Below are 23,951 nucleotides of genomic sequence, written 5' to 3' on the forward strand. Positions count from 1 at the left end.
CTCTTGCTCTCCCAAATGGCGTCGCCTCTGCTGCCACCACCACCTCGCCATCGAAGCGACCACCTCCTCCGCCCTCTTCTCCCTCCTTCCCCTGTTCCCCCGTGCCCAAGCCCTCCTCCCTCAGATGGCCTCACTCACCACCAATTTCTTCAACCTCGCCCCCTAATGTTCCCATTGGTTCACCACCTTCTGCGGCACCCTCCTCACCTTCCTTCCCTCTGCTTCTGCTGCCATCAAAAAGATGTCCCCTCCACCAAAGATGTCCTCGGATGCTTCAATCGCTCTCCAGACCTAGATCCTCGTGGCCATCACAAAGCTCTCTAGAACATGCACCTAGATGCCTACCTCATGCTCGCCCATGAGATCCACACCAAGGACAATAGCATCCTCTCCACCAAAAAGATCTACGAAATTTGAGTAGGACAATGAATGCGCAGGCGAAGACACCACCCACCGTCGAGAGAGGTGGGGGCAGGAGTGTCAGGATGGTGGTGGGCATGAAGTTGTCAATGGAAGAATGATGGGTTCGGAATAAAATAATATTATAATTTTTTGAAAGTACTCAGAGGCTCAAATGCTCATTGTTGCATTACAAAATGACCCCATGGGTATTTATATCCACTAGGAAAATTTACTAGACACAATACATCACTAAATAAACATTTATAACATTTTTTCCCAAGGATCACATCCATATTCGGAGATTAACTCATAATTACTCATGCATCTTCTAGATAATGGGAGTTTCTATATGACTCTTAGACTCTTAAAACTCTTAGACTTCCAATACTAATAATAGTACAATTAAGTTTATTTACTAACACCCCCCTTAAACTTAATTGTATTCCATCCTTCATGCCAAGTAAGTTCTTGAGCTCGTGAAAATGATTTGCTGCAAGTGGCTTGGTGAAGATATTGGCAACTTGATCATTTATCTTCGCATAAGTTAACTCCACATTCTTCTCTTTTACATGCTCCTTTATGAAATGAAAATGGATGTCGATATGCTTACTCTTTTCATGATGGACCAGATTTTTTGCTAATGTCATTACCGACTTACTATCCACATATATTTTAATAGCATCAATTTGAGAGAAATAGATATCTTGTAACAATCTTCTAAGCCATATGGCATGGCAAATATAAGAAGATGCCGCAACATATTCCACCTCACAAGTAAAAAGAGACACAATAGCTTACTTCTAAGAAAGCCAAGTGAATGCCGTATCATCCAAATAGAAAACAAATCCGATTGTACTCTTTCTATCATCCGAATCTCCTCCTCAATCACTATCCGAATAATCAAGAAGCCAAAAATCATAAGAAGGAGAATACATTAATCCATGAGATATAGTACCTCAGATGTAATGAAAAATTCTTTTTGCGGCCTTCCAATGTGTAGATTTTGGTTCCTCCATAAAACCACTTAATAAGCCAACTCCATATAGAATGTTCGATTTTGTGCATGTGAGATATCTTAAGCTTCTAACTAAATTTTTATAAAGAGTAGGATCCATCACCTTATCTTCTTCAAATTTTGATAGTTTGACTCCACAATCAATAGGAGTGCTTATTGGCTTATAATCTTCCATCTTAAATCTTTTAAGAATCTCCTTTGCATATGCTTCTTGAGAGATGAAGATGCCTTCATTATTTTGCTTGACCTCTAAGTTGAGAAAATATGACATAAGTCTCAAATCTGTCATCTCAAACTCTAGGATCATAGCTTGCTTGAATTCTTCAAACATTTGAGGGTTGCTTCTTGTAAAAATAAGATCATCTACATACAAAGAAACAAACAATATATCTTCATTCTTCTTCTTCACATATAAGGCATGCTCATATGGACATTGCATGAAGTCATTAGCTTTGAAGTATACATCCATTCTACTATTCCATGCTCTAGGTGCTAGTTTCCAGCCATAAAGTGCCTTCTTCAACTTTAAGACCTTTTCTTCATGACCCTTCTTCACATATCCTTCGGGTTGATTCACATAGACTTTTTCTTCTAAAATTTCATTCAAGAAAGCAGATTTGACATCCATTTGAAGAATTGACCATTTAAATTGTGCTGCAATAGAGATGAGTAATCTTATAGTTTCTATGCGAGTAATCGGGGCGAACACTTCTTCATAGTTAATACTGGCTTGTTGCTTGTAGCCTTTGGCTATCAATCTTGCTTTGTACTTCTTTATATATTCTTGAGTATTCTTCTTCTTCTTGTAAATCTATTTAACATCTATGGATTTATGGCCTTTGGGGAGGGTAGTAAGTTTCTAAGTATTATTTTTCTCTATTGCTTTGATCTTCTCATCCATGGTGGCTTTCCAAATCTTATCTTGTATTGCTTCTTCAAAAAAAAAAATTTCATTGTTAGTCAAAAGACAAACAAGATTAAGTTCATTTGTTACCTCATATAACTCTTGCAAACTCCTTGTCTTTCTTTGCATTGGACTATCATCCAAAAGAGGTGATATTCTAGAATGTGAAGATGAAGGTGGTGAAAAAATTTTAAAGTGCACCTTTGATTCTTTCTCTTCTTCTTCCTTCTCTTTATAAAATAGCTCTTTATTTGATTGCCAACTCCACATACCATTTTCATGAAACTCCACATCTCTACTAATATGAATCTTTTTAGTTTTTGGATCAAAGAGTTTGTAAGCTTTAGATCGAGCATCATACCCGATAAAGATAAACTTTTTACTCTTGTCTTCAAGCTTCATTCTTCTTTGATCTGGGGTATGAGTATAGACGATACTCCCGAAAATCTTCAAGTGTGAGACACTAGGTTGTCTTCCACTCCATGCTTCTTATGGAGTTATGTCTTCTAGGCTCTTGGTAGGACATCGATTGAGCAAGTAGACCGTACAATTTAAGACCTCCATCCAAAATTCTTTTGGTATGATCTTCATCTTCAACATACTTCGAACCATATAAAAAATGGTCTGATTCTTTCTCTCTGCAACTCCATTTTATTGGGGGGGATAGGATGTCATCAAGAGTCGTCGAATGCCATGCTCCTCACAAAAATATTCGAACTCTTTGGATGTGAAATCGCCTCCACGATTGTATCGCAAGGCCTTGATGTAGTAGCCACATTTTTTTTCCACTATAGCGTTGAATTTTTTGAATGTAGAAAATGCTTCAGACTTCTCCTTCAAAAAATACATCCAAATTTTTCTACTAAAATCATCAATAAAGGTTAGAAAATAACGATGCTCTCCAAAAGATGCTAGAGAAATTGGCCCACATATATCGATGTGGATGAGTTCAAGTGGCTTCTTTGCATGATAGGAAGCTTTTTTAAGAAATCTCTTTCTTGATTGCTTACTAAGAACACGTCTTTCATAAAATTATTCTAGAGAGTCAATATGTGGTAATCCCTTCACCATCTTTTTGCTTGATAGTTGCTTAAGGCCACCAAAGTGAAGATGATCAAACCTCAAGTGCCAAAGCCATAAGCAATCCTTCACACTTGCATTCAAACATTTAGTATCGACATGTTTGATGTTAAGCATGAACATTCTATTTTTTGTCATTTGAACATGGACTATCAAATTATTCTTTTGATCTCTCAAAAATAGACTTCTATTTTTCATACGTACATCATATCCTTTCTCCAAAAGTTGTCCCAAACTCAAAATATTGTTCTTCATCTCCGGTATATAATAAATATTAGAGATAAATTTATGACTTTCATCTTTTAATTGAATAAAGATTTTACCTTTGCCCTTCACGTCTACTTTGGAGAAGTCACCAAAAGACACATATCCATTCACCGATTCGTTCAACTCCGTGAACATGTTCTTATAGCCACATATATGATTATTTGCACCGATGTCCAAGAACCACATATTTTGCTCACCGGTGTCATCTTCTTTGCAAGCAAGCAATAAGACTTCATCACCATCTTCTTCTTTCTTCTTTGCATAATGAGCCTTTTCTTCAACTTGGTTAGTATCATTATACCAACAATCTGAAGTATAATGACCAAATTTATTGCAATTAAAACAACAAACTTTGAAATTGTCATATCTTCTACCTCTAGATGAGCCTCTTTGTCCACAACCTCTTTTTGAACTTTGACTTAACTCCTCTTTGTTATTGTAGCCTCCACGTCCACAAGCTCTCCATTGGCCACGGCTTCATCCTCGACCTCTTTGACTCCTTTCATTTTTGGAGTCTTCTTTGTTCGCCTTCAAAAAAATCTTGGATTGAAGAACTTGCTCCAAAGACTCTTGCCTTCTCTTATTGAATCTTTCTTCATGAGCTTGTAAGGAACCCATAAGCGCGTTTATAGTCATCTCTTTCAAATTCTTTGACTCCTCGATGGCAACCACAATATAATCGAATTTGACATCCAATAAGCATATAATTTTCTCTATTACTCTGGTGTCATCCATAGTTTCATCGTTCCTCCTCAATTGATTGACAACGGCCAAGACTCTTATGAAATAATCCGAAATACATTCGGATTCTTTCATTTGTAGGGCTTCAAATTTGCCTCGAAGAGTTTGGAGGTGAACTTTCTTCACCTTCTCTACTTTCTTATAAGAATTTTGAAAAATCTTCCATGCTTGCTTTGAAATGGTTGCTGTCACGATCTTCTCGAAGACTGATTCATCTATAGATTGATAGATGAAATATAAAGCTTTCTTATCCCTCTTTCGAGACGCCCTTTGTTGATTAGTGAGAGCCTCTCCTTCTCTTAGCTGTTGATAGCTTTCTTCTGCTAGATCCCAAAGATCTTAAGACCCAAGTAGAGCCTTCATTTGCAAGCATCAATTTTCATAGTTTGTTTTGGTGAGGCGAGAAAAAGAGGATTGGAGGATACTATTGGTAGATATTATAGCTCTGATACCACTTTGAAGTTATCAATAGAAGAATGATGGGCTCAGAATAAAATAATATTATAATTTTTTGAAGGTACTCAGAGGTTCAAATGCTCATTGTTGCATTACAAAATGACCCCATGGGTATTTATAGCCACTAGAAAAACTTACTAGATACAATACATCACTAAATAAGTATTTATAATATTTTTTTCTAAGGACCACATTCATATTCCGAGATTATTAACTCATAATTATTCATGCGTCTTCTAGATAATGAGAGTTTCTATATGACTCTTAGACTCTCAAAACTCTTAGACTTCCAACACTAATAATAGTACTATTAAGTTTATTTACTAACAGGGCAACGGTGGAAACAGTGGTAGGAGAGGCGGAGGGAGGGTGTTTAGGGTTTGGGCTGGGGTGGAGATTTGGGGAAAGAGAGGGGAAATGTGAATTGACTGAGACGGCGGAAATGGATGACACAGTGGTCATACCCATTGGCCAAGTATACCACAGTCCCACAGATGATGTCCCTGGAGGTTGGTGGATGGCACAGGCTAACCTTTTTGGTAGCTGGGACAGGATGAGTCGTGGCTAGACAACGCCCAGCAAAGACTGTCGCCCTCCACTCCTCATTTTATAATTCCACCCAGAGGGGTATATGTATAGGAGCCAAGGGCATGACGCTCCTTACTCCTTGGTCTTCTTACCTAAACAATTAAACCTTCAGTAACAGCTGCCCATCTCTCCATCTTCCTCCACTTAGAATGGCCAACATCCAGTCCATTCGCAAGGCACAGAGGGCCAACGGCCCGACCACGATCATGGCCATCGGAACCGCCAACCCTCTTCATGCCATCGACCAGAGCACCTACCCCGACTTCTACTTCCGAATCACCAAAAATGAGCACAAGCTCGAGCTCAAAGAGAAGTTCAAGCGCATACGTAAGAGCTTAATTTTTGCATGCCTTGCTTCCTCGTATATTTTTGCTTATAATACATAAAACCAGTACTCGGGGACGTTCGCCTATCCCAGCACTCCTGCTTAGAATGCATGCATGATATGGAGGGAGCCGGAGCCTTCCTAGTTCCCATCTTTCTTCTCAAAAGAAAAACAGAAAAAAAAGAAGGGAATCTGGAGGGAGCTGTTCGTATATAATACATTTGTATCCAAATCATGCATGCATTCATATCCATACCCTCTCAGGCTGTTCCAGATTATCGGTCATAATTTCAGTATTTCTTCATCTTCCCGTTAGTGCTTGGCATCATCCAAGCTACGACAAGACTTCGATTCTCTCTCTTAAACTAACCTCTATGTGCTCCTTGATGAGGAACAAAACGATCGATATTATTATTATTATCTAAATTAATGAATAAAAGATATTACACGAGTCTCCCGTTTTTTGATGCTAGTTAATCTGTTGCATCGTTTTGAAGGTGAGAAATCTATGATCAAGAAGCGGTACATGTACCTCACCGAAGATGTCCTCGAGCAGAACCCGAACATGGGCGCCTACATGGCGTCCTCTCTGGATGCCCGACAGGACATCCTAGTGGAGGAGGTGCCAAAGCTAGGGAAGGAAGCCACCACGAAGGCCATCAAGGAGTGGGGCCGCCACGAGTCCAACATCACCCACCTCATTGTCTGCTCCACCAGTGGCGTCGACATGCCTGGGGCCGACTACCAGCTTATCAGACTCCTCGATCTCAACCCATCCGTCAAGCGAGTCATGCTCTACCACCAGGGCTGCTTCACTGGAGGGACTGTGCTCCGTATTGCCAAGGACCTCACCGAGAACAACAAGGGTGCTCGTGTGCTTGTCATATGCTCCGAGATCACTGCCGTTACCTTCCGAGGCACCGACGATATTCACTTTGATAATCTCGTAGGCCAGGCTCTCTTCGCTGACGGTGCAGCGGCACTTATCGTCGGACCAAATCCAATGCAAGATGTTGAGAGGCCGCTCTTTGAAATGGCTTCGGCGATACAGCTGATATTGCCAGACAGCGAGGGGGCCATCGAAGGGCACCTCAGAGAAGTAGGCCTCACCTTCCACCTCCTCAACCAAGTCCCCACCATTATATCCAAGAACATCGAGAAGAGCTTGGAGGAGGCATTCCAACAGCTGGGTATCTCTGACTGGAATTCATTATTCTGGATTGCACACCCCAATGGCCCGACCATACTTGACGTGATTGAGTCGAAGCTGAAGTTTATGATAAAAATTAAATTCGTTGCTAATAATGAAATACTTACGATAAAAATTATTTTTTATCGTCAATAGCTCCATATTTGTGATAAAAAAATTTCATTATAAATATTTATTATTTATGATAAAAATAATCATCGTAAATTATAAAATATTTATTTTAATTTTATATTTTCAAATATTCATGGTGAAAATAGTTTCATCGTAAATAATATAAATATTTATGATAAAAACTTATTTTTCATCATAAATATTTGTTATTTACGATAAAAATTTTTTGTCACTAATATTTCAATTTTTTTTTAAAAAAATTAAAAATTACATATTATTTATGATAAAAATATTACATCATAAATAATGGAGTATTGATGACGAAACCTAAACTTTCATCATAAATACTATATTATTTACGATGAAAATTTTTCATCACTAATATTTAAAAAATAAAAAATATTAAAAATTTAAAAATTATAGATTATTTATGATGAAAATATTACGTCACAAATGCTTGAGTATTGATGATAAAAAATAATTTTTTATTATAAATACTTAATTATTTACGATAAAAATTTTTCATCACTAATGCATGAAAAAAATTGAAACATATTAAAAATTTAAAAATTATAGATTATTAGCGATAAAAATTTTACGTTACAAATACTTGAGTATTTACGATAGAAATTTATTTTTCATCACAAATACTCAACTATTTATGATAAAAAAATTTTATCGCTAATATTTCAAAAAAAATAAAAAATTTTAAAAATTTAAAAATTATAGATTATTTATGATGAAAATATTATATCATAAATAGTGGAGTATTTACGATGAAAAATGACTTTGGTCACTAATACGCAAGTATTTATGATGAAATATTTTCATTGCTAATAGATAAAAAATTTTAAAAAATTTTAAAAATTTAAAAATTATAGATTATTAGTGACGAAAATATTACGTCGCAAATACTTGAGTATTAGCGATGCAAAGTAATTTTTCATCGTCAATACTCTAGTATTTACGATGAAAAATTATCATTGCTAATATTTGAAAGAAAATAAAAAATTTAAAAATTATAAATTATTTATGATTATAATATTACATCGTAAATACTAGAGTATTAGCGATAGATAATAACTTTTCATCGTAAATACCTAATTATTTACAAAAAAAATCTTTCATTGCCCATACATGAAAAGAATTAAAAATTTTTAAAAATTCAAAAACTGCAGATTATTAGCGACGAAAATGTTACATCGCAAATACTTAAGTATTTGCGATGAAAAATTATTTTCCGTCGCAAATACTCTACTATTTATGATAAAAATTTTTATCGCTAATATTTAAAAAAATAAAAAAATTTAAAAATTATAGATTATTTATGATGAAAATATTACATCATAAATAATCAAGTATTTACGATGGATAGTGACTTTTCATCGCAAATACCTAATTATTTACGACAAAAATTTTTCATCACTAATAGATGAAAAAAATTAAAAAATTTTAAAAAATTCAAAAACTGCAGATTATTAGAAACAAAATTTTTTTTCATCGTAAATAGTCAATTATTTATGATAAAAATATTTTCGTAATCAATATTTTTAAAAAAATAAAAAATATAAAAAATATAAAAATTACAGATTATTTACGATGAAAATATTACATCGTAAATAACTTAGTATTTGCCATGAAAATATATTTTTCATCGTAAATAGTCTATTATTTATAATAAAAAAAATCAAAAGTTGATCATTATTTGCGATAATACTTTTCGTCTTTAAGTTTCTCTGAATCTGTCTCATTGCTCAATTTTGTATAGGTTGTTGGTTCTATAGACTAACCAAAAATCATAAAGTACAAATATCTTGTATTTGTCTAAAAACATAGAAAGGAGATGATACTGAATCTTTATACGTTTAAACATGATCTATAAAAAAGTTATTCACATAGTACTTGATCTTTATAAAGAACAAAACTTTATCAACTTCCAATTGTATAAAGAACAAAACTTTATTAACTGTTCGATGGATTAAATTGTATTATATACTTCTAAACTGTATGCGGAAGGCCTTTGCTGGATCTTTCAGTATTATTTTTCAAAAGTACATTCATGGTCTTAATTAGTATGCGATGATTGTTTATCGCAGATACTCTCTAACTAGCTGAACTCTTATTATTGTTATCCAGTTCAAAATTTATCCTAAGATTGACATACTCTTGAGCTGTATTATCCTTTCTACTATGCTCTTTTTGCGTCGGATCTCAAAGGTTTTAGCTGCTCGCAGATTAAATTTGAGTTCAGATGTCTATTCAAACCTTTCAATCAACTCATAGCAGTGTTACCATCAAAAAATAAATCTAATTAGTTAGATTTTTTTAATTATAAATTGTGTTTGATTGTTAGTTAACATCTACAATGTATCAGTAGAAAAACGATTCTCATTCGATAGTACATGATTACATAATTTTTTTATGTACGTAATTTTTTTTAAAAAAAAATTATAAATTAACTATTTATATATTTTTTTATTAATATTTTATTTTTCATCATAAATATTTTTTTTGCTGTCTTTTTTATGGTTAAATTTTTTGGATAGAAAATTTTCTTAGTAAGAAAAATCTAAAATTAAATTTTTATTAAATTAATATTGAAAAATTTTTTTACAAAAATTATTTTTGACGAAAACTATATTTACGTTGCTAATAAGATTATTAACCACTAAAATTTAGTTTTCATCATAAATAATTTTTTTATGAATTTTTTTTAAAAAAAATTTAGTGAATTTTTTTTTATTTTTTTGATAGAATTATTAGCGATAAAATTTTAATTTTTGTTGCTAATAACATTATTGACAATGAATTTTTTTCATCACAAATAAATTTTTTATTTTTTAAAAAAAATTATTAGCGATAAAAAATATTTTTCATTGCTAATAAGATAATTAATGATGAAATATTTCATTTTCATCACAAATAATTTTTTGAAAAATGGGGGTAATTTTTTTTGATAGAAATTATTAGCGACGAAAATTATTTTTCCATCGCTAATAACTTACTTGACGATGAAATTTTTTTTCATCGTAAATAATTTTTTTGGTAGGAAAGAAATTTTTTTAGCTAAAAAATGGGAGAAATTTTTTTTGACGAGAATTATTAGTGACGAAAATTATTTTTCCATCGCTAATAAGGTTATTAGCGATGAAATTTTTAACGACGAAATTTTTTTCATCGTAAAAAAAATTTTATAATTTTTTTTAAAATTATTAACGATAAAAATTAATTTTTATCGCTAATAATGTTATTAGCAAAGAAAAAATACGTCGCTAATACTCCTGCATTCAATCAATATCAAATCAACGTCTCTTCGTGCGAAACTGCACGAAACCCTTATTTTCCCCTCTCCTCTTCTTTCCATGATCTCTCTCCCTCTCCTTGAGCTGTCCTCTCTCCATGCTCTCCCCTCCACCACCATCGTCCGATCGCATCACCCACCATCTGTCGTTCACCGAAGGTAAAGTTTTCAACTTTTTGTTTTGTGTTGATCGGGCCATCTGGGGGCGGAGCCATCCACCAGGGGGAGATTCATGGGCAGCCGACGACGCCATGGAACCGAGGAGGGGTCGATCGGCAGGGAGGGGGTGGGATCCAAATGGGGGTGGTGCGGGATGGGGCCAGAGGGGGGATGGGGTCGGAAAGGGGGCGGCCGGCGGCGACGGGGTTGAGGAGGGGGTCGGTCGGCGGGGAGGTTGTCGGTCGGCGGGGAGGGGGTCTGGGGCATAGGCACGTGGGATGGGGTGGGGGGCAGGATGGGGCTGGGGGGATGGGGCCGGGGATGGGCGGCCGGCAACGACGGGGATGGGGTCGGGGAGGGGTCGGTCAGCGGTCGGGGGAGACGGGGCCAAGGAGGAGGCGGTAGCGGGTAGGGGTTTGCACGGTGGGGAGGGAGGAAGGGAAGAGAGAAAGGAGGGAGAAAAAAGAAAAAAAATAAAAAAATAAAAAAAAAATAAAAAAAATAAAAAAATAAAATATTAATCAAATATTTTATAATTTAATTAATAAAAATAAAATCTGAATCACGATCGAAATTGGATCGATGTCAGGATCCGGATCGAGACCTCAATTTAGATTGGGATCCAGATTAAGATTTGATTCGGATGGCGCAGGGTCTGTAACAGTGTCAGTACCGTGGGAGTGGGGGCCGTGGGAGGTCAAGTTCGGACGGCGCGAGGTGTGTCACGGCACCGGCACCAGTGCCGTGGGAGCGAGGGTCACAGGGGCCGAGTCCAAGCAGTATGGGGTGTGTGACGGTGCCGGCATCGTAGTAGGGGCCATGGGAGGCCGAGCACGAAGCTCGTTCAAAAAAATATATATATTTAAAAAAATATATTTAAATAAAAAATATTTTTTTAAAAAATAAAAATTATAAAATAAAATTTAGATAAAAATATTTAAAAAATAAAAAACCATTGAGTCCTCGGGATTAGGTTTCATGTTATTATTTTGCGTTAATATTATTTTGCATGCTCAACTGCTTATAGTTTATTTTATATTTGTTGCATAAATTTATTTTATATTTATTGCTTACTCAACTACTTATAGTTTTCATTATTATTATTTAATATTATATTCATTTATATATTAAAAATTATAGATATGGCACTAGGAGATAGACGACGATGTTCGTGTTTGCTATCTACCTCGGAGGCTGAGGCGCCTTCATCGATTTCTACTGCCGCACCAGTTCCATCATCAGAAGATCTTGCACTGGTGGGTCCCAGTGAGGCAGGTCTGAGTGAGATGGATCCGAGTGGTATTATTATATTTTTTATATAATAAAATTTAATTCTTTTATTTGGGTAGCTATCATACTAATGATTTATTTATTGTTGTTTCAGATCCGTCTTCATCGGTAATGAGGCGAAGGTGAGGTCCATCGAAGAACTTTGCTCTAGAGCGTTAGAGATGCGAGCAACCGAGACAGCATCTCCGTATCGAGATACCACCTGACTACACTAGGCCTATTAGGAGATAGTGCGACCCGTGGCAGACTGAGCTGGGCATTATATGCCGCAGCTATGCCCCGTGACGCTTTTCGATTGGCGCCATGTTCTACCGGCTCAGAGAGAGATTTTCTATACCCACTTACAGATAAAATAAATTATATTATGAATATTTAATTTACATAGTATTCTTCTAATATTTGTTATTAACAGGATGTATTCGACATCATTGATTTTTAGGAGGATCGTGTGCGGCGAGCCGTGGACACTCATTTATCATTGCATTTCAAGGTTATCGCCATCACATACATCAGCATTGGTACCATATGGTGTAGGATCATGGAGAGGAGGCAGTGCGGCAGCAGCCCTATGGCAGCATCACTATGGATGATTGGACTGTCATATGTCGGAATTATGAGGATCCGATATATCAGATTACACATCTAAACTTTTTTTTTTTTTTGAGTTTAATGATTGAATCATTTATTCTTAAATTAAATTTATTATCTACTAATTTGACTAATAACTGTATAGAGAAGATGTGCTTAGAACGCTGCGAATCAGACGAGACAGACCATACTGCATTGTGGGGGTTCGAGATCATTCGCTCGTCACATGGAGCACATGGCAGATAATTTTTAATTTTCAATTAACATATAATTCTCTAGTTATTTAAAAAATTTTTAATTAATTATTCTCAAATTACAGAGAGATGCTGAGAATGACGAGCTTCTTGGTAGGATCGATATCTACTAGTGGACCTACCAGCGACGGTCAAGAGAGTGGACGATGGGGTTGTTTGATCTAACTAAAATTTGGTTGTTTAATAAGCAAGCCAATGGTTGTTTGATCTAACTGAAATTTGGTTTGAGATCATGCTGAAGATGCTCATAAGTAGCAGCTAAAATTTCAGATTAAGTGGATCAATTTCATTAAAATCTTTGTCACATCTTATGTGCCTTTTACCTGATCTAACAGCAAATAGAGTCCTTCTGTTGGAACAGATGGTACATTTCTCATGCTAGTGTTCTTTTTATTTTATCAGTTTGAATGATCACATTCCCCAATGAAGTAGAATGAAATTAAAAGAACATAATGAGACAGGTGATCTGTCCATCTTTAGCATGATGATACCCAATCATATGATCACGGATTGAACTATATAAGCAAGGTTTGTGGAACCGATATCGGCAGCCAGATCGACCGACCGGCGGTACGATTCGGCACGCCTCCGTTTCGTTCTGAACCGAGACGAATCGACGAAGAAAAATGAGACCGAACCAGAGAAGAAAAAGAGAGAAAGAGAGAGATATAGAGAAAAAGAGGGAGGAAAAAGAAAAGGAGGGAGGGGCTTCTGCCGAAGGGGCCGTCGGAGGGCCTCCGGCAGACCACCGGGCCAAAGGAGGGAGGAGCTTCTGCCGGAGGGGCCGTCGGAGGGCCTCCGACGGACCACCGTGGCCCGCAGGCGACATTTACGCCCCTTGCGGCTCCGTGGCGTGAAATAGGGATGATCCGCCCCTATTTCCATTTTTTTTAAAAAAAATATTTTTTTAAATGAAGCCGGCACTGGATTTGTCAGCATCACTTAAGTAAAGCCGGCAAACCCCATGTCGGCTTCATTTAAAAAAATATTTTTTTAAAAAAATATGAAAAATCGAGGCAGATCACCCTTGTTTCACGTCGCGGAGCCATGGGAGGTGTTTATGCCACCCGATGGCCACGACGGTCCATCGGAGGCCCTCCGGCGGCCCTTCAGCGGACACCCTCCCTCTTTTTCTTCCTCTCTCTTTCTCTTCCTCTCTTTTCCTCTTTTTCTCTCTTTTCTTCCTCAGCACCGGCAAGTGCTGTTTTTCATGCCCGAACCGTCTCGGTTCTCCGTCGGTACGGTTCGGCATGCCCCGTACCGGACGGTTCGGCTTGGTACGGCATTCTTTATATACATGATTTTTGATCTTATCCCTAATCTTGATTTGAATCCCACTTTGATTCTGATTTCATTCAAGATATTAACAATGATCTCAAATATTTACCAATTTCATTATGATCAAATGTATACACATTTATGTGCATATATCATTATGAATTATACAGGGTGTTGAAATGGTTAAAAGGAATCCACTGAAATAAAAATTATAGATGGAAGGTATGAAGAAATGATTTGTATCCAGTATTCCAAGTTTCTAGATGATAAATCATTTATTTCGAAGCAATATATACCTTGCATTAGAAGCAGTATTCATGCAGAATCCGTAGGATTAGACTTTGTTTAGCATAAAAATGTCTCTAATTTATATAGAAAGTACAATAAAATCTTCTAGGAAAAGTTAGATAAATCAGCATTGGTAGAAAAAAATTCAAGTGTTAAGCTTGCCGGAGCATATCAGATCACAAATAGAAGTCAACCTAAAGCACATCTCTCTCTCTCACTGTTGTATCAATTGATGTACATGTGCAGGTGTCTATATATGTAATTTTGTATGATGCGCACATATGACATAGCATCTAGCTACTAAACCATTAGCGCATACAAGTGTGGAGGGTAAGAAAAGCATTCAGAAAAGGAAAAAGAAAAGAACAGAGGAAGTTCTTAGGAAGCAAGATTTCAGAGAGGAGGGCATCTTAGGCAAAGATTCCAGCTAGCAAGTTATAACTAAGAAAGTTTATTTTCATGCTATTTACAAAAACATATCATTTTAAAAGAAGGCCATTTTACAATATGAGCATAATAGATAGAAAATACTTAAAAAATTTCTATGTATTTTTAACCCATAATCAGTATGAGATGATGGTATTCCTAAACAAGAAATAATGCAGTATTGGATACGAATAAAATACATCTTATGGATTGGACAGACCTTACGATATGGCCACCTTATAATACCATTTTCACGGCATATCCTCTTCAATGCACTAGTACAAACACCTGCAAAAAGCACATTATTCAAACTCCATTATATATATGACACAGATGTCAACATTTAACATAACACAACAAGTCTCCTTCCCACCATTTTGGAATCTACAGTTAAATTACAGCATTTTGGAAAGATAAATTTGCACAAAGAATCAAGAAAAACCAATCCAAGAACTTCTCGAAGACAAAAAAGACATGATCAGGACACTACATGTCAACACGAGAAAAATCCAAGCTTCTCAACGTCAAAAGAAGAGATCTTCGCTCGAACACATCAAACCAAAAAAGAAACACCCTAAAATTGAATTCTTGCAACAGAAATCATGAGGCAAAATAGGAAGAAAGAAGTACCGAGGCTAGATGCGGCCTCCGCGATGGGGAGAGAGAAGTACTTGGAGATCTCCTCAAAGGAGAGCTTCCCGCTGGGCGGCGGTGGGGCAGCAACCGGCGACGGGGTGGCGCTTCCGCCCGGCTGCAGCTGGTGATCGATCTGCTGCTGTTGTTGGGGGTTTTCTGACTGGGACGCGGACGTCATTTACAAACATCCAATCGTAATCCAACAGATACTAAATCCAGCGTGAGGAGCGTGTCGGAGGAGCAGCAGCCGCAAGAAGGATTGGATACCGTTTCTTTGGCTGGATTTGGGATTTCGTAGCAAAGGGGCTTAAATCGAAATAGGCTACAGAAATGTTGCGCAGAAATGTTCTACATCCATCTAGCCTAGATCCTTAGCGGCTCCGACTGACCAAGGGACGAAGATAAGAACAAGTTGATCTTATGGGAGAGCGACTCCTTGCCTAAAGGAGCAACCTAACAAGACAAACTCAAGAGGTTGGTGGATAGCACGGGCCACCTTTTTGGTAGCTGGGACAGGACGAGCCGTGGCCAGTCAACGGCCATCGAAGACTGTTGCCATCCACTCATTTTATAATGATCCACCCAGAGGGCTATATATATGGAAGCCAAGGGCATGCCATTCCTCACTCCTCAGCTTTCTTCCCTAAACAATTAAACCTTCAATAATCACTACCCATCTCTCCATCTCCCTTCCACTTAGAATGGCCAGCATCCAGTCCATCCGCAAGGCACAGAGGGCCGACGGTCCGGCAACGATCATGGCCATCGGAACCGCCAACCCTCCTCATGCCGTCGACCAGAGCACCTACCCCGACTTCTACTTTCGAATCACCAAAAATGAGCACAAGGTCGAGCTGAAAGAGAAGTTCAAGCGCATATGTAAGAGCTTATATAATTGTTGCATGCCTTGCTTCCTCGTATATTTTGCTTATTATGTACACAAACCCAGCACTCAGGGACGTTTGCCCATCTCATCACTCCTTAGCATGCATCCATGATATGGAGGGAGGCGGAGCCTTCCTAGCTCCCATCTTTCTTCTCAAAAGAAAAACGAAAAAAAAGAGAATCCGGAGGAAGCTGTTCGTAATACATTTTTATCCAAATCATGCTTGCATACATATCCATACTCTCTCGGGTAGTTCCAGATTAACCCTGTCATAATCTCAGTATCTCTTCATCTTCTCATTAGTGATTGACATCATCCTAGCTACGACAAGATTTTTTTCTCTTAAACTAACTATGCTTCTTGATGAGAAACAAAACGATCAATATTATTATTATCTAAATTAATGAAGAAAAGATATTAATTGCACGCGTCTCCCATTTCCTGACACTGGTTAATCTGTTGCATCATTTTGAAGGTGAGAAATCTATGATCAAGAAGCGGTACATGTACCTCACCGAGGATGTTCTCAAGGAGAACCCAAATATGTGCGCCTACATGGCATCCTCTCTCGATGCCCGTCAGGACATCCTGGTGGAGGAGGTGCCGAAGCTGGGGAAGGAGGCGGCCGTGAAGGCTCTCAAGGAGTGGGGTCGTCCCAAGTCCAACATCACCCACCTTGTCGTTTGCTCCACTAGTGGCGTCGACATGCCTGGAGCAGACTACCAGCTCATTAGGCTCCTCGGTCTCAACCCATCTGTCAAACGAGTCATGCTCTATCACCAAGGTTGCTTCGCCGGAGGAACCGTGCTCCGCATTGCTAAGGACCTTGCTGAGAACAACAAGGGTGCTCGTGTGCTTGTCGTATGCTCCGAGATCACTGTCGTCACCTTCCGAGGCACTGACGACATCCACTTTGACAATCTCGTAGGTCAGGCTCTCTTCGCCGATGGTGCAGCGGCACTCATCGTCGGAGCTGATCCTATGCCAGATGTTGAGAGGCCACTCTTTGAAATGGCTTCAGCGGCACAGTTGATATTGCCAGACAGCGAAGGGGCCATTGAAGGGCACCTCAGGGAAGTGGGCCTCACCTTCCATCTTCTCAACCAAGTCCCCACCATTATCTCTAAGAACATCGAGAAGAGCCTGGAGGAGGCATTCCAGCCGCTGGGTATCTCCGACTGGAATTCTTTGTTCTGGATTGCGCACCCTGGTGGTCCGGCCATACTTGATGCATTTGAGTCGAAATTGAAGCTGAAGCCGGAGAAGCTACGAGCAACACGGCACGTGCTTAGTGAGTATGGAAACATGTCGAGCGCTTGTGTGTTCTTCATAATGGACGAGATGAGGAAGTGGTCCGCGGAGGAAGGAAAAGGAACCACCGGAGAGGGGCTTGATTGGGGAGTGCTCTATGGATTCGGTCCAGGGCTCACTATGGAGACTGTCGTCCTCAAAAGTATGGCTATCTAGGATTTTCATGCTACATTTTTTCCCGTCGGTTCATTTGATCCAATGTTCTACCAATCAACATTTTAAAAAACTATATATGTATGAGATATTCAATGAATAAATGGGCAAATAAAAAGCCTGATAGATTGTGATAATACTGAATTAGTAAGTGTATTTTCCTCCGAGATTTATTGAAGTGTTTGCCCACAGGAAAAAAAATTGCGTACTGAAGTGGGAGATGTTGGTGTAAGATCCTATATAAGTTAATTCCTCCTGTGGTCAATTCCTATATAACGTAAATGAACATTTCTCCCTTGTACTGAAGTTCTTCTTCCTCGTGCGGTCAATTCCTACTTTAAACGCGCGTGCTTGCGGTTAAATTAAATGAGGTATTTCTATTTCACTTCTTCTGAAATCAATTACGACTTTTGCTTGCATCAGAAATGTATAAATTAGGAAATTTAGAGGGAAACCATTAATTGTATTGCATTTTTTGCTGCCGAACATGCGTGCTTACAGGAACTTTTCCATCACCAGTCAAGCCAGGGATTTTTGACTGCCATGCTCGGCAGCCATTTTCAGAATGCCAAGAATACATAACCATTGCTGGAACGGTGTTTTTGTTTAATAATAAAATATTTTGTGATGTAAAATATCAAAATCTTTAAATAAAATATAAAATATTTAAAATATGTCATTATTTCACTCTCGTTTGTTGATACGAGCCATCATAACGGCTGCTGTGAGGACATGGGCGATAGTATGTTTCAAAACTGATGACATTTGTGGGCCAAATAACAACCCGTTATAATTTTGAGGTAGTTTATCATCCAAAAAAAAAGGGGGGGTGGGGGGAGGGGGGGGGGGGGCGGGGGGAGGGGGTGTAGTCATGACATGCCCCTGCTGTGGTTGTTTTATGAATATGGCAGCGTCACTACTTTTTTACTTCAATTTAAGTATTAGTATTAAGTTGATTTTGTTTTTCTTTGGATAGAGGGAGGGGAAATTATCCAACTTCATTCTAATTACCTAGGTCACCATAAGGACCAGTACAAGCATGTTTTTAGTCCAATATAAGTTATGCATTATGAAGATCTATGATACCTATACAGGGTCAAAGAACCTAACTAATATTATTTGGCTAGTCCTTTTTGATAAGGTCCTAGGCTGCTACAAAAGTATCAGAGTGGGATCCGTTATATGTCTATATGGATTAAGGGATATTATAGCATGCGCAGGCTCATTGGGTCATGGTGTTTGCAGTTAGATTCATAGTACTTATGAGTATACTTGAACGGATGTGGACTCTTAAATTGACAAGGATGTTAGGATTTAAATGGGGTATATTTGGTCATGTGTGGGTGCGCATGTGTTTTGTCCAACATCAATTATGCAATAAATGGATCTTTAAATTTATACAATGCCAAAGAATCCAAATAATATCCTCTTATTTGCTTTTTTAGTGAGGTATTACATTATTATAGTCCTAGTATATATTCGGATGCATTCTTGAATCAACCGAAAATCCTTTGTTGCAAAGTTGAGAAGCATGACCATTAGCATAAGCCTTAGCTTGAACATAAACCTATGATTTCTTTTCAAAACATTTAATTAACGCTGCGAGATGCTCCTTAGTAGTCAAATCCATTGCTTTGTATAAGAACAAAAAAGGAAAAGAAGAAGAAGAAAAAGATATGGCAAGAAAGACATCTTATAAAGCAAGGATAAAAGATTGCATAAAACTATATGTCAAACCATATCTACAAGGGTAACAAGATTAAGTATATGGTGGTTAATTCCTTATGATATACTTTTGGTATCTTAATGTACTTGCTTAGAGTTTTGCTAATTGGTGCGAATGATGAGAATCTCCATTACTTGAAAATTAGCTCTTTTTGAAAAGCTGAGAAAATCTATTCTAATTTATAAATTTTGAAAGGTTCTTTTGGCCTTCCAGGTAGATAAAACTATATAGACTATATAAAAAATACTACTATATATACCTTCTTGAGACCGACCAGATGTTATTCGCTCCTGATTAGTCTTGTTTAGAGATAGGTCATATCATATAAATGATCTGTATGCGCATATTATATTTGATTAATGAGTAGTTAAAGATATGATGGCAAATATAATTGCTCAGTTGGCTAGTAGGCTACTAGGGTTGCCGAACCAGCTATCTTTTCAATGGGCAGCTTGAGTTTCAGTTGGAAATTTGGCTCAAATATGTCTGCTTTAATTGCTAAACCGGACAACTTAGAATTGGATAGACTTGCTTGATTAAACTTGAAACATCCATATGTGCATATTGTATTAATTTGATTAATGAGTAATTAAAGATATAATGGCATATATAATTGCTCAGCTAACTGGTAGGCTATTAGGGTTGCCAAACCAACTATCTTTTCAATGAGCAGCTTGAGTTTTAGTGGGAAATTTGACTCAGATATGTCTCTTTTAATTGCTAAACAAGACAAATTAGGATTGGATAGACTTGCTTGATTAAACTTGAAACAATATATATAAATAAAATTATCATCATAATATTTAATTTTTATTTATAAATAAAATTATTTGATATCATAAATTATCATCATAATAGTTAAAAAAATATTTTTAACTGTGATGCAGATCAATAGCTCAAGGTATATGTATGCAGAAATTTTTGGTTTCCAGATGATCAGTTGTTCAAAGAGTGGCTCGAGTCCACTTAAAATGGCTGAAGTTGAAATGCGGAACCTGCGCTATCCTTGGTGTGTTTGAACCTGCCTTCTTTACACCCCCATTAGCCATAACAACTCTGGCACTCTTCACATACGAAATGATAACAGCTTAAGTTTATGGATCACACAACAAATCAGACCAATGGAGACAGGGCCACTAAATATATAGGATGAGTCAAGAAAGGTATTAAAACACCATATTGCCTCCCACTTTTGATTTTTCTGAGCCCTAAAAGGCGTTCAAGTCATGGAAAGTCCAATACATGTATTTTGTTCGCGGCTGTCATTTTCATTTTGGACCTGCCTTCTTTACACCCCCATTAGCCATAACAACTCTGGCACTCTTCACATACGAAATGATAACAGCTTAAGTTTGTGGATCACACAACAAATCAGACCAATGGAGACAGGGCCACTAAATATATAGGATGAGTCAAGAAAGATATTAAAACACCATATTGCCTCCCACTTTTGATTTTTCAGAGCCCTAAAAGGCGTTCAAGTCATGGAAAGTCCAATACATGTATTTTGTTCGAGGCTGTCATTTTCATTTTGGATGCATTAATTGTAGTTGAACCTACTCCCGGCCCGTGCAGTTGTTTAATGCCCTGTATTAGAAAAACTGCCCTTGCTTCTACTGAATTCCTAGCCTTACAACCAAAGAACCAACCAAAACACGTGCAAAATTATCTTATCCTTAAAGGAATCAAATTAAGACAAAACAACCTCAGGACGGAACAGAAACCGAGTCGCATCACGCCATGTGATCACAGGCGTACCGACTCGAAAGTCATCTCTTCCAATGAGCAAGGCAGTTACCACGAAGCCACCTTAATCTTAGTAAACAAATAATTATCCAAAATGTTGGTCCTACAAACGTGCTCGCGAAGACGTTTGGTGCGTTTGCCGGGTCTTAAATAACTGCTACTTTTTCCGTTTGCTTAAATAACATCTGATTAATGAGAGTATTTGCTCCAAGTACGTACGTTTTTAGTATGTTATCTACATTTCATTTTCGAATGCAACTACATTCACTTTGTATCGACATTCTTGGAAATTTGGATATCAACTATAAGTTGAATTGGCTCCTGGAATGGAGGTAGCTAGAAGATCGTGAATGGACCAGGCTGAAAAAGAAGTGCGAGGTTAAGATGACTCTCGATGTCCGAAAAACTACATGGCTAGTAGTGAAGTTGTTAAAAAGTCAGGTTGTAAGGAAAATGGGAAAGAGGCCGCAAGGAAGAAGTAGAGGTAGCGAGCTGCATTGAGGTAATTCATGACGCAAATCAGACACAAAGTTAGGTTTTGAATTGGCTTATGACCAGGTCGGTCAATTTTTGCGATCCCTAAAAAAAAAAAAAAGCACAGAAATTGAACGGTCCTAATTCTTTATCACGCGTGTGGGGATACAAAATAGGCCAGGCCCGGGCCAAGGATTTGCAAACTATTCCACAGAGCTGGCCCGAAAACCCCACAGAGAAAATTTTCTTCCTAAATGCTAAAGGCGCAGCTTGAAGCCTTTAGAATTAATGATACAAAGGCATTACTCCAGAATACGCAGTCAAATAGAAGTATCGTCCGAATCAAATCTAGCCGGCTGAATTTGGCTAATAAGCAATTTGGCCGTTGATGTCTTGCAACGGTTCTGAACGCAAAAGAACTGACCGGTAGGCTTGACCATTACGTAGGCCTGAGTGTCGGTCCAATCAGCCCAATATCACATCAATATGTCATCAAAGCTTGTATTCAAACAATGCTTGCGTATGCATTACATTTAAGTGGAGGCAAGTATCATCTTAAAATTAACTAGTTATGCATTTAGAAATTTTGAATTATTCTAATATTTCTGTGCATTCAAGCTACTCTTTCGCGATCACTTCCAACCACCATGTAACCTGATGTATTACATTAATTCCTAGCTACCCACTAGTCCCACGTGACTGTATGTCACATCATTCTTTGGCTGGTGGCTGCCACCGGTGCAAACTATGACTTTTTAGGAAAAGTTCATCTCCATTTTTGCGAGGCGACTTTTTGGATTAACTTATTAACACGTGCTTCACAATGCACATGAGAAAGTTTTTATGCACCACATACGTACAATAAGATGAACATGAAACACATCGCTCAACCGTATTAAAAAAAATAGTCATCATTGTCTAATATATATTTAATAATTTTTTTTAAATTTTTAATAATAAAAATATTTTTTTAAAAAAATTATAATATTTTATGATTATTTTTATAATTTTTTATATATAGAATATTATAATTTTTTTTAAAATTATAAAAATAAAAAATATTTTAATCATTAAAAATTTATAAATTTTTTAAATAATAAATATATATATTTTTTTATGACATACTGTATGCAAGAAGTCATAATTTGACTGTAGGATATTATAATATAGTCATGAGATATTATAATTTAAAAAAAAATATTTTTATCATTTAAAATTTTAAATAAAAAAAATTTATAAATGTTAAATATGTATAAAAAAAATGATGATTATATAATTTAATAAAATAAAATAATATATTTTTTTATATCAAATATGATGTATAAAAAATTACTCTAATACATATAAATGACATAATCGAGGATGGTACAAAACTAACATATTTCAATCTGAGAGCATCGTGGAGGTGAAAGTTGGTTGCCTCTTTGGGCTGCGCAGCAAGCTTACCATTCTATTATATTAGTTCTTGCTGAACGTGGCGTATAAAGAGTTACTCTAATGCATATAAATGACAAAATCAAGAACGGTACAAAGCCAATATATTTCAATCTGAGAGCGTCACGGAGGTGAAAGTTGGTTGCCTCTTTGGACCATGCAGCAGGCTTACCGTTCTATTATATTAGTTCTTTCTGGAGGTACGTTCATCATTTATTTTAATACTCTGGATAAGTGAAAAGTCATCTTTTCTTTTGATAATATTTTAATATTTCCGTATGGTAAAAGTGGCAGCTTGGAACGCTCGGTGAGCACTATCGGCAACATTGTAAGAACTTAGACTGAAGGGGAAGAACAGATCAGAAAGCGTCGCCCTGGAGGAAATAAAATCGAATCAATGCAGTGCATGTCGGAGTTGAGGTACCCCTAGTTCCTCAAATTATATCTATTAATTTGCTAAGCCGGCGATGTGCTAGTTTTCCTATTATTTTTCTAATTTTGGTAGTGCATGGGTACCATCTCTAGCAACAATATTTCTTGATCCTTCCAAGTGATCATATACAAACTTTTGGCCAATTTTTGGCCTATGTAGCAAACTTAGATGCCCTACAAACAATCCCTAAATCATGGAAAACTCAAAACTTAGATATATGTTAGAGAAATCCAGAGCTTGCGCCTCTAATTTGATAATGAAAAAAATAAAGATTTCCTTCAATTTATGCAATTCGAATTTCTAATAAAAAAAATAAAAAAAATAAAAAATTATGAAACTAAGCTTTACATTTTTTTTTCTTTATTTATGATCCAAAATAAAGTTACACATTCTTTGTTAATTATAATAAGATCCGTTCTTGTACAATTTGGATCGGATTCTTCTTTCTATTTCAGATAGTAATCTCTTT

At 37.0% G+C, this 23,951-nt stretch overlaps 3 protein-coding genes across 4 annotated transcripts in view; 2 read left to right on the forward strand and 1 right to left on the reverse strand.

Annotated features, from left to right (window-relative positions):
- Window positions 1-15,714, reverse strand: part of LOC105041008 (uncharacterized) — a 52,421-nt gene extending 36,707 nt beyond the window's left edge. For both annotated transcript variants that reach the window (XM_073254352.1, XM_073254350.1), the window contains exons 1-2: window positions 15,314-15,714; window positions 14,904-14,971 (exon numbers count right to left, since the gene is read on the reverse strand). In XM_073254352.1, the coding sequence (XP_073110453.1) occupies window positions 14,904-14,971; window positions 15,314-15,497 (252 nt within the window). In that variant the 5' untranslated portion in view covers window positions 15,498-15,714. The remainder of the gene's footprint in view (window positions 1-14,903; window positions 14,972-15,313) is intronic.
- On the forward strand, window positions 1,699-8,883 carry LOC105041539 (chalcone synthase-like). Its single transcript, XM_073253198.1, has 2 exons — window positions 1,699-7,050; window positions 8,868-8,883. The coding sequence occupies exons 1-2, from the start codon at window positions 6,245-6,247 to the stop codon at window positions 8,881-8,883; spliced, it is 822 nt and encodes a 273-aa protein (XP_073109299.1). The 5' UTR covers window positions 1,699-6,244.
- A 218-nt stretch (window positions 15,715-15,932) lies between the features above and the next one.
- On the forward strand, window positions 15,933-17,975 carry LOC105041007 (chalcone synthase-like). The gene is made up of 2 exons (XM_073254349.1): window positions 15,933-16,198; window positions 16,681-17,975. The coding sequence occupies exons 1-2, from the start codon at window positions 16,021-16,023 to the stop codon at window positions 17,670-17,672; spliced, it is 1,170 nt and encodes a 389-aa protein (XP_073110450.1). The 5' UTR covers window positions 15,933-16,020; the 3' UTR covers window positions 17,673-17,975.
- The last annotated feature ends 5,976 nt before the right edge of the window (window positions 17,976-23,951 follow it).

The sequence above is a fragment of the Elaeis guineensis genome, chromosome 3 (assembly GCF_000442705.2).
Source record: "Elaeis guineensis isolate ETL-2024a chromosome 3, EG11, whole genome shotgun sequence".
Taxonomy (NCBI): domain Eukaryota; kingdom Viridiplantae; phylum Streptophyta; class Magnoliopsida; order Arecales; family Arecaceae; genus Elaeis; species Elaeis guineensis.

Excerpts from the sequence above, each read along its gene's own strand:
- LOC105041539 (XM_073253198.1), top strand. The coding sequence starts at position 6,245 with ATGCTAGTTAATCTGTTGCATCGTTTTGAAGGTGAGAAATCTATGATC.
- LOC105041007 (XM_073254349.1), top strand. The coding sequence starts at position 16,021 with ATGGCCAGCATCCAGTCCATCCGCAAGGCACAGAGGGCCGACGGTCCG. Across the intron at positions 16,199-16,680 it reads AGAGAAGTTCAAGCGCATAT|GTGAGAAATCTATGATCAAG; the intron begins GTAAGAGCTTAT and ends ATCATTTTGAAG.